This window comes from Elaeis guineensis, chromosome 3, assembly GCF_000442705.2.
Source record: "Elaeis guineensis isolate ETL-2024a chromosome 3, EG11, whole genome shotgun sequence".
Lineage (NCBI taxonomy): Eukaryota > Viridiplantae > Streptophyta > Magnoliopsida > Arecales > Arecaceae > Elaeis > Elaeis guineensis.
In genome coordinates, this window is record NC_025995.2 from 105,974,483 (window position 1) to 105,986,239 (window position 11,757).

General features: G+C 47.3%; 1 protein-coding gene across 1 annotated transcript; it reads right to left on the reverse strand.

The window, feature by feature from the left end:
• Positions 1–4,202: 4,202 nt before the first annotated feature.
• On the reverse strand, positions 4,203–6,127 carry LOC140856116 (uncharacterized). The gene is made up of 2 exons (XM_073253280.1): positions 5,026–6,127; positions 4,203–4,944 (listed from the first exon to the last, which is right to left on the reverse strand). Exons 1-2 carry the CDS (start codon positions 5,593–5,595, stop codon positions 4,558–4,560), a joined length of 957 nt encoding a protein of 318 aa, XP_073109381.1. The 5' UTR covers positions 5,596–6,127; the 3' UTR covers positions 4,203–4,557.
• Positions 6,128–11,757: the final 5,630 nt, after the last annotated feature.

Consider the following 11,757-nt stretch of genomic DNA (forward strand, 5'->3'; position numbering starts at 1 on the left):
GCCGAACGACGCCGACTGGCGGAGCTGCTGACGGCCAATGCCGACATATTTGCTTGGTCAGCAGCGGATATGTCGGGCATCCCTCCGGAAATGATTACTCACCGACTCAACATCGACCTGACGATGAAGCCGGTGAGGCAGAAGAAAAGATCCTTCGCTCCGGAGAGGCAGAGGGCCATCGACGAAGAAGTGGACAAGCTACTCGAAGCAGGCTTCATTCGGGAATCCACATATCCCGATTGGCTCGCCAATGTTGTTATGGTCAAGAAAGCCAACGGAAAGTGGAGGATCTGCATCGACTATACCGACCTCAACAGAGCCTGCCCAAAGGATAGCTTCCCACTTCCGAAGATCGACCAGCTGGTGGATGCGACGTCCGGATTTCGACTGCTCAGCTTCATGGACGCCTTCGTCGGGTACAACCAGATCCGGATGGCGCCTGAAGACGAGGAGCACACCGCGTTCGTAACTCCCAAGGGCCTCTACTGTTATCGGGTGATGCCCTTCGGATTGAAGAACGCTGGCGCCACCTACCAGCGACTCGTCAATAAGGTCTTTAAAGACCAGATCAGGCGTAACATGGAGGTGTACGTGGACGACATGCTGGTAAAGAGCGCGCAGATCCCGGACCATGTTCAGGATCTCGAGGAGACCTTTTGCACCCTTCGACGACACCGAATGAAGCTCAATCCGACCAAGTGTGCTTTCGGGGTGACCTCAGGGAAGTTCCTCGGTTTCCTTGTTTCTCAGAGAGGGATCGAGGCCAACCCTGAGAAGATAAAGGCAATCCTCGACATGCGTCATCCGAACACCAAGAAGGAGGTCCAACAGCTGAACGGAAGAATCGTCGCTCTTAGCTGATTCATTTCTCCGTCGGCTGAAAGGTGCCTCCCGTTCTTCAAGATTCTGCGTCAAGCGAACGGTTTCTCTTGGTCGGATGAGTGCGAGCAGGCCTTCGAAGACCTGAAAAGGTACCTGGCTTCCCCGCCGCTGCTCATAAAGCCGCAGGTCGGGGAGACCTTGTATCTCTACTTGGCCACATCTTCCGAGGCGATCAGTTCGGTGCTCGTTCGGAAAAACGAGTGCCGAACTCACCAACCCATCTACTACACCAGCAAAGTGCTCCACGACGCCGAAGCCAGATACTCGGAGACGGAAAAGATGATTTTCGCCCTGACCATCTCCGCGCAACGACTTCGACCGTACTTCCAGGCCCACGCCATCGTGGTACTCACCAACCAGCCCCTGAGGGCAGTACTGCGCCGGCCCGACACATCTGGACGACTCACTAAGTGGGCAATGAAGCTTAGCGAGTTCGACATTCAATACCGACCAAGGCCTGCCCTGAAGGCCCAGGTCTTGGCCGACTTTATCGCCGAATGCCCGACGACCGACCAAGGGTCGGGAGCTGAAGACCTGGGACGAGATGCGGTCTCTGAGCCAGACCCGATCTCCACCTGGGTACTCCACATCGACGGAGCCTCCAACGCTCAGGGAAGCGGGGCCGGGCTCCTGCTCACGAATTCGGATGGGGTAGTCACCGAATACGCCCTCCGGTTCGATTTCAAGGCCTCCAACAATCAAGCCGAATACGAGGCACTCCTCGCCGGCTTGAGGATGGCGAAGGAGCTGGGCATCGACAGCCTCCGGGCATTCTCCGACTCTCAGCTGATCGTGGGGCAGGTCAAGGGTGACTTCGAGGCGCGAGATCCGACCATGATCAAGTATCTTCAGAAGGTGAAGGACCTCGTGGCACGCCTCGAGTATTTCGAGATCTCCCACATCCCCAGGACGGAGAATGCCCGCGTCGATGCTCTCTCCAGATTGGCAACGTCGGCCTATGACTCTTTGGGTCGGACGTTCGTCGAAAATCTCCAGCAACCGAGCATCGATCGGGTCGGAGAAGTGCAGCAGCTAACGTCCGAACCAAGTTGGATGGACCCGATCGTCCAGTACCTGACCGACGGGATCAGTCCCGAAGATCCCGCGGAGGCCAAGCGACTCCGTTGGTCGGCGTCGCAGTATGTGATCATGGACGGCCGACTCTACAAGAGGTCGTTCTCCCTCCCTCTGCTCAGGTGCTTGGGGCCGACCGACGCCGACTACGCTCTCCGAGAGGTTCACGAAGGAATTTGCGGGAACCACTTGGGGGGCAAGTCCTTAGCCTTCAAGGTCTTACGACAAGACTACTACTGGCCGACCATGAAGAAGGATGCGGCAGAGTTGGTCTGGAGGTGCGAGCCATGCCAAAAGTATGCCAACATCCAGCACCAACCGGCCAGCCAAATCGCTCTCATTGTCGCTCCGTGGCCCTTCGCCCAGTGGGGAGTCGACATTCTCGGTCCGTTCCCACCAGCGTCGGGCCAAAGGAAGTTCATCGTTGTCGCCATCGACTACTTCATGAAGTGGGTCGAGGCCGAGCCCTTGGCGCAGATCACCGAGCGGAAGATGGAGGACTTCATCCAAAAGTCCATCATCTTCAGGTTCGGATTGCCGCACACCATCATCACCGACAACGGACGGCAATTCGACAACCAAGACTTCAAAGACTTCTGCGCCAGGTTCCACATCCGCCACCGACTAACTTCAGTCGGGCACCCACAGTCCAACGGTGAGGTTGAGGTGACCAACCGAACCTTGCTCCATGGACTCAAGACCCGACTGAATGAAGCCAAAGGTCTCTGGGTCGACGAGCTGGGCTCCATTCTGTGGGCTTACCGAACGACACCCCGCGTCCCGACCGGGGAGTCGCCGTTCAGTTTGGCTTACGGGACAGAGGCTATGATCCCGCTCGAGATTGGCCTGCCATCTTCAAGGGTCGAGCAGTACCGAGAGCCAGACAACTCCGAGAGTCGGAGGGCCGACCTAGACCTCCTTCCCGAGCTGCGAGACGAGGCTCAAATCCGAATGGCCTCGTACCGACAGAGGGTCGCCCGGTACTACAACGCCAAGGTCAAACCAAAGCTTTTCAGGCCTGGCGACCTCGTCTTGAGGAAGGCAGAGGTGTCGAAGCCCTTGGACCAAGGGAAGCTGGCTCCCAACTGGGAAGGACCCTACAAGGTTGCGGACACCTTCGGGCCAAGGGCCTATCGGCTGGAGACCCTTGAGGGGAAACCCATTCCCCGGACTTGGAACGCCGACAACTTGAAGCTGTATTACCAGTGAATTTTATAATTCAATAGTCGGAATACAAGTTCAGTTTGAAATCTCGGTGTCTTAAAATCTTCGACTAGTGATCGGCGCTCAGCCACAACGTATCGACGTGGACCTAGCACCGACAACGCATCGGACTCTTGCGAGCACCGACGCATCTACAATAACAGGAGTCGACACTCCTTCGACGACTCGTCGGACCTTCACAAGGGCCGACGGACTCTTGCAAACGGGAGTTACACTCCTTCGACTTTCGGCAACACATCCGCCCCTGACAAAGGCCGATGCATCTGTTGCGACGGGAGTTCATACTCCTTCTACGATCGAATTTTTGGGTAGAATCCATCGGCCGACAGGCCGATCGGACCCCGACCAAAGAAAGGCTAAAAGCCCACGCGACTATTGTCGCGACTTCCGACCAGGCTACGGCCGGTCGAGGGATATTCGGCTTACCACCGTCTATCACACGACGCGACCTTAGTCGCATCCACGACTTACCGACCGACCTACGACCGGCTGAACGACATTCGGCTTGCTACTGTCTGTCGGAAGACACAGAACCCGACGCAGGAGCATGGGGGCCCGACTTACTATCGTCCCCCCGACACTGCGCCGTGCGACGACTGACTAAGCGCATCTGTGGAAGTCCGACTACCGAACCTTTACCGGGTTCGGTCTGCACCCGACTCGATAGATGCACCCGACTGACGACTTCGACTATCGGAAGTCGACCTAAAGTCGGGACACATTCTACTTTCGGGGCTGCGCAAGTTATCGAAGTCCTACCGACTTACGTGGGTTAGTGACTTGCTTAAGTTAGCGACTAAAGTTCGACATCGCAGCACTAATCGGCATTACAAACAGGAAGAAAAAGAAGAAAGTTTCATTCATTGATGAAGAGAAATTACAAAGTCGGGTCGAAGCCCGATTACATGTATTTTCAAAAAAATAAAAAGTAAAAATAGTCGGCAGGGCCGATCATCCGTCCTAGTCGATCTCTTCGACCAACGGAGGATCGGGGATGATCGGCGTCTCGACCATAAGCGGCGCTGGATCGGCCGCCGAAGGATGGGCTTCAGTCGGCAAAAGAACTTCGGTCAGCACCTGCTCCGGGACGGCCTCCTCCACCACGATGACGCCTCCCGACGGCTGGTCGGCCATCTCCTTCGTTCCTTCTCCTTCGACTCCTTCCTCCTCGGCTAGCGGCGGGACGACGCGGCTGACGTCCAACTCCAGGTACAAGGCGTGGACGGCATCCCGACCATCCTCGAACCCGACCCGGTATGAGGCGAAGCCCGATTCGAGCATCTCCTCCCGGTATTGGTCGGAGGACCGGAAGTCCTCCACCGCCCGATCGGCCGAATCCCTCGCCGACCTTGCCTCGTCCTCAGCACGGGCGAGCTCCTACCTCGCCGACTCCGCCTCGACCCTCGCCAATTCGGCGTCGATCTGGGCGATGGACAGCTCCTCTTCGGCTTCCGCGAGCTTCTCCAGGCTGCCCCGAAGTTGCTCGCGTTCCCCTTGGAGTTCGGCAGTGGCACCATCTCGTTCACGTCGAAGGCGACGCACGGCCCGACCTTTGTGCTTGGCCTCCTTCTTGGCCGACCGGAGTTCGGACTCAAGCCGGGAGACCTCGTCGATTAACTTAGCCTCCCGGTCGGCCGACTGCTGGAGTTGGTCGGCCAACATTGCCCTCTCAGCCTCGGCCGCTGCCGACTTCTCCTTGAAGGCTGCCCGAACGTTGTCGAACCTCCGGTACCCGGCCTCCAGTTCGGACATTGTGAAGATCAGCTGCCGATGGAAAAAAGCTTCGTCAGAATCGCATAACACGAAAAATTTTTAAGTTAAAGAAAAAAGTGATGCGAAGCTTACCTCAACCATCGTCGGGTAGAACCGCGACAGCATCTCGGCCACCTGCCGAGACCGCAGCGACTCTACGTCGGCTGGGAGGAGGATCCCTTGGCACAACCTCCTCGCAAGGTTGTGGTCGGCCAACGCCGACGCACCCTCGGGGTAGTATGCGCTGGGAGGCATTGAGCGGCTCCCCGACCTATCTTCCTCCGCGGGCTCCATCGGGGCTTTCCCCCGATTAGCTGCCCCAACCGATGGGACTGGCAGCGACGGCACGCTGGAGTTCGACCCGGCGCCCTCCGTTGCGCCAACGGACGCCATCGGACGATGTTCGATTTCCTGAACATCATCCGGCTCCACCCGCACCGGCGAAACCGCCGATATTCCTTCGGCCGCCTCCTCAGTCAGCCTCTCCTCAGCTTGGACCGTCGGAGCCGCGAGGGCTATGACCGGCTCCGACTGGTCGGTCGCCGACGCCTCGACGGTTGGCGGAGCTGGGGTTGGTTTCTTTGAAGGGCGCGAAGGGCCGGCCCCCGACGCTGGCCTCTTCCTCGTGGCGAACTGCCGAATCTCGGCATCCGTCGGCCTCATCCTCGGTGGTGTCCCTGCAATACCGACAAGAATGTTAGAGGCTAGACCAAAAGCTGACCAAAAGCTAAATAAAAAGAAAAGCCGGAGGATCGGGCGATACCTATTCGGGGGACCAGACTCAGGCCGGCGTCATAGAGAGCTTGTTCGGTAACAAGCTCCCTCTGCTTCGGTACCGACATATCCTTCAGTCGGTGGAAGTCCTCCCGGTCGTCCGCATCCACCCGACTGTTGTCGTTGGCCTCGGTTCGGGGTATACCCCAACGAGAAGGAAAGCCCCAAGAAGAAGAGGAGGAAACAAAGAAAAACTGGTTCTTCCATCCATGAATGGACGATGGAAGACCAGTTATGAAAGCAAGACCCTTCCGGGGGTTGAAGAGCCACCACCCTCGGGCTTTAGGGTGGGGTCGGAGCACAAAGAAGGCCCGGAAGAGTGAAACGCGGGGGTTGGTTGGCAAGAGCTGACACAACAGTGCGAAAGAAATGATTAAACGAACAGAGTTCGGCGCCAGTTGCGCCGGACAGAGTCCGTAGTAATCAAGTAGATTCTGGATGAACTCCGGAATCGAAAGTCGAAGACCCGCGCGAAGGTCTTCAACGTACAGCGCCAGATCGCCAGGCGGAGGGTTGTTGACCTGACCGCCGGCCCCTGGAGCGGAGAGCCGAAATGTCTTTTAAATTTTTTTAATTTAAATTTTTTTTTTATTTTGATATTTTACTTCACGATTATGAAATGTCTTTTGTTTTGTTTTATATATATATATATATATTTTTTGTGATTAAGTAAGTTCAAATGATTAGATCTAAAGGAAAAGTAATTAACTAAAAATAATAAAAGAGAAATTAGAAGCGTACCTGAGTTTTCCAGCAATCACCAACTAAATATAGAAACCTAAAGGAAAAAGAAAGAGAGTTATAAAGCACGAAGAACAAATATTTGAAAATAATTTAAAACGCTAAATCTCCGGCAACGGCGCCAAAAACTTGATGTTCAAATCTTAAAATTTGTAAATAAAACCGCAAGCGCACGGTGTGCAGAGTAGCACGACCAGCGAGTACGGGTCGATCCCACAGACACTTGGTTTTAAAAATGATTTTCAAATCTATGCTCAAGCGAGCTTTAACAAAAATCGAAAGTCGAAAGTTGTTTGCTAAAGACAATAAGACTAAGGATCTAGGGTTTTTGAATCCACTAGATCTAGATTAGGGAATTCTACCTAGAATTTTTCTTATTGATCCTAACGACTACTCCTCTTGTCTTTCCCAAGCATAGATTATGAAGGGACTAAGGCCCAACGATAACCCATCAAGATTCTTTACAGGGGAGTAGTAACTAGGATCCCTTAGGGTTTTCTCCTCCTATGCACTGAATCAAGCATGAACTATGAAGGGACTCTGACCCAACTGTAGTTCATCAAAAATTCTTGGCAAAAGAGGAAGAAAAAGAAACCCTAAGAAAAAGAAAGAACCCTATGTAAAATCCCTACTCATGATCTAGCTTCATCGCAAACCCTAGAAGGGATGCTTAGCTAGACATGATCTAAATCTACTTACAAAATTTAAATACAGAAAAATAAACTACCCTAATTTCATAAATTAAACTATCCTAATTGCATAAATTTAAACTGCATAATTTAAACTAACCTAATTGCATAAAATTAAATTGCATAAATTAAACTATCCTAATTGCAAGAAAAATAAATTGCATAATGTAAAGAGATGAAATTGCATAAAAAGAAGATTTTATATATAAAAAAAAATTTATTACAAAAACCTCAAAGCTCGAGGCTTGAAAAGAGAGCTAAAAACCCCACTATCTAGGGTTACAAGCTTGATCGGAAGGAAGAATACATAAAACAAGGGCCTTTGGGGGCTTTTTATAGGCATTTGGGGGTTATAAGGTTTTCAAAACTTTCGATGTGGGACTAAGAGGTTTTAGGGGGTTTATGGTGCGCCGATGGGTCCATGGTCCATGCGCCTGTTGCTGTGGACCAGGCGGCTAACCAGATCACCAAATCAGTTGATTTTTGACCAATTTTGATCTGATTTGACTCGGGTTTGACCCAATTGAGTCTTCTTTCTTCATTCTTCAATTTTTGGGTCAATTTAACTCCGTTTTGCATAAAATTTACGCCGTTGGAATCCTCTTTCCTTGTTCTTTCTATTGATGATCTCTTCTTCTGCAAAATATAATAACAAGTATCAATTTCTTAATAAAGTTAGATAATTTAGATATTAATTGATACTTTTTATGTCAATTTGTGATATAAATCACACCCCCCAACTTAATCATTGCTAGTCTCTTAGCAATGTACCAAAATAAGATCATATTCCAAAAAGATCCTTTCTTTGCAAATTAATTTAAGATCGAAATTCAAGAAGTTTTCTAGTATTACTAAGTAATGAGCTTCGAATTAGAATCGGTAGTCAGTCTACTTAGAAGCTTTCTTAGAGTACACTTAAAGTTTTATAGCACTTGTGTGAGTGATAACTAACTTAGTATTTCAGTATTAACTTGTACAGGCCAATTGTATCATTTTTCATAACTTAGTTCGATTAATTTTCTAAACACCCCAGATTAAACAAAGAACTAAGGTAGCTTTCACACTGTTTTTTTTTTTTTTTTTTTTTTTTTTTTTTTACTGAGCATCCTGGCCTTCCCACCACCGTTTGACGCGAATCTCAACACTTGACTTAGGTGAAGAGACCCGGTTACTAGGCTTAGGGCAATCCACATTTACTCTGTGTTTTGCATTTTATTTCAGGCAGGTAGCTCTTTCCTTAAATTCAAATTTCTTCAATTGGGGTGTAGAGAAAATTATCTAATTTAAATAATACTCAAATTCTTAATTGGCCTTACAATTAACACCTACTTTACCTTGTTAGTGTGCATGTGCAATTGAAAGTGCTAATAGTCTTTAAATGACCTAAGCCACCAAGAGTCTAACCAGCTAATCTTCTCCGTGACTCACTACATTAGCAAATACTTTCTAACTTACTCTTATTTCTTTTATAGATTAATTTATTTCATATATATATATATATATATATATATATATATTTTTTAATTTTTTTTTTTTACATAATATATTAAATGCAAGAAATAACTCATAGTGGAAGGAAAAGGAAATGATAACACCTGATTTTGTTCAAGCTCTCCCTCAACTTGACCGACATTGTCCCCAATGGAGTTTATCTAATTTATTTGTCCTAAGCAAACTGAAAACAAAGAAAGCATTAGAAATTAAATAAGCTGGGTTGCCTCCCAGAAGCGCTAAGTTTTATGTCTTCAGCCAGACCAAACCTCGAAGCAACTTAATCAGAATAAGTTGGTTCATAAAGAACCATGGCATCTTCAACAGTCTTGACAGGTAATTCCAAGAATGGTTTTAATCGTTGACCATTAACTTTAAAGATAACACCATTACTTGGGTTTTCAATCTCAACAGCTCCGTGTGAAAAAACTTCCTTTACTAAAAATGGTCCTGTCCATCTAGACCTAAGCTTTCCTGGAAACAGATGTAATCTAGAGTTATATAAGAGTACCTTTTGTCCGATATTGAAAGTTTTTCTCATAATTGATTGATCATGAAATGCTTTGGTTCGTTCCTTGTATATCTTTGCATTTTCATAGGCTTCATTTCTAAGTTCTTCTAATTCATTCAACTGAAGCTTTCTATGGTTTCCAGCGTCGTTCAAATTTGTATTTAGTTGTTTGATGGCCCACATGGCTTTGTGTTCTATCTCAATAGGCAAGTGACATGGTTTACCAAACACAATCCTATAAGGAGACATTCCTAGATTGGTCTTGAAAGCGGTTCGGTATGCCCAAAGTGCATCAATTAATTTCAAAGACCAATCCTTTCTATTGGCACTAACAGTTTTTTCCAGAATTTGTTTGATTTGTCGGTTTGACACTTCAACTTGTCCACTAGTTTGAGGATGATATGGTGTGGTCAATTTGTGGGTGACATTATACTTTTTCATCAATGTTGCAAAAGGTCGGTTACAAAAATGGGTTCCCCGATCACTAATGATTGCCCTAGGAATACCGAAATGGGAGAGAATATTTTCTTTAAGAAACTTAATGACCATTTTGCTATCGGGTGTTCTACATGCAATTGCTTCTACCTACTTTGAAACATAATCAACTGCTACTAGAATATATTTATTTTCAAAGGAATTTGGAAATGGTCCCATGAAATCGATTCTCCAAACATCAAAAACTTCAACTACCAAGATTGGGTTGAGTGGCATCATGTGTCGCTTGGTGATTCGACCCATTTTCTGACATTGAGCACAACTTTTACAATATTCATAAGCATCCTTAAACAAATTGGGCCAATAAAAACCACATTGGAGAACCTTAGCAGCAGTTTTCTTAGACGCGAAGTGACCCCCACATGCTTGATCATGACAAAAAGATAAAATATTCATGACTTCGTTATCTGGGATACACCTTCTAATAATTTGATCAGGACATTGTTTAAAAAGATAAGGATCATCCCAAATGAAATACTTCACTTGGGCAAAGAATTTATATTTATCCTGCTTAGTCCAATGAGAAGGTATCTTGCCTATGGCTAAATAATTTACAATATCAGCAAACCAAGGTTCAGTAGACACAGACATGAGTTGCTCATCTGGAAAAGATTCATTGATGGGTGGCTCACTAGATGGTGCAACTGGAATTCGGGACAAATGATCTGCTACAACGTTCTCAGTGCCTTTCTTGTCCCTAATTTCTAGGTCAAATTCTTGAAGGAGCAAAATCCATCTGATTAAACGTGCCTTGGCATCCTTCTTTGCTAGGAGATGTCTAATGGCTGAGTGATCGGTGTAAACAATGGTGTGGGTCCCAACCAAATAAGATCTAAATTTCTCTAAAGCAAAGACAATGGCAAGGAACTCCTTCTCAGTTGTGGTGTAGTTAAGCTGCGCATCATTTAAGGTTTTACTTGCATAATATATCACTCTAGGCAGCTTATTTATTCGTTGACCTAAGATTGCGCCCACAACATGATCGGACGCATCACACATTAATTCAAATGGTTCAGACCAGACAGGAGGATGAATGATTGGAGCTGATACAAGTACATTTTTTAAAATTCAAGGATTCCAAGCACTCATGAGTAAATTCAAATTTGGTATCCTTTGCCAAAAGATTAGTCAGTGGACGTGCTACTTTGCTAAAGTTGGCAATAAACCTTCTATAGAATCCAGCATGACCTAAAAATGAACGTATTTCTTTCACAGATTTAGGTGGTGGAAGACTTGCAATTAGATCTATTTGGCCTTGTCCACTTCAATCCCCTTTTTAGAAATGACATGGCCAAGAACTATTCCCTGTTTGACCATAAACTGACATTTTCCCAGTTGAGAAACTAGGTGCTTCTCCTTACATCGTTCTAGAACTAATTGCAGGTGATTCAGACACTCGGAGAAGGTTAGACCAAAAACAGAAAGTCATCCATAAAAATTTCTAGAAATTGTTCTATCATATCTGAAAACATGCTGATCATGCATCTCTGAAAGGTTGCCGGTGCATTACATAGTCCAAAGGGCATTCGTCTATAGGCAAAAGTACCAAATGGACAGGTGAATGTAGTCTTTTCTTGATCTCTTCAGCGGCTATGGGGATCTGGTTGTAACCGGAGTATCCATCAAGAAAACAGTAAAAACTCTTGTCCGGCTAGTCTTTCCAACATTTGATCATAAATGGCAAAGGAAAGTGATCTTTCCTTGTCGCAGCATTCAACTTTTTATAGTCTATACAGACCCTCCATCCTGTTTGGGTCCTAGTTGGGATAAGTTCGTTTGCATCATTTTGGACGCACTGTTACCCCAGATTTCTTGGGTACTACTTGAACTGGGCTACCCAAGAGCTATCAGAAATAGGATAAATTATTCCACTATCTAGGAGTTCAGAATCCCTTTTTAACTACATCCTTCATAACTGGATTAAGCCTTCTTTGGGCTTCTCTTGTTGGTTTAGCCTCTTCCTCTAAGTATATTCTATGTTGAACTATAGAAGGGCTTATTCCTTTGATATCTGCTATGGTCCAACCTATTGCTTCTTGATTTGCTTTTAGAACTGACAATAATTCCTCCTCTTGCTTGGGATCTAGGTCTGATGCATAATTACAGGCAAAGTTTCTTTGGGTC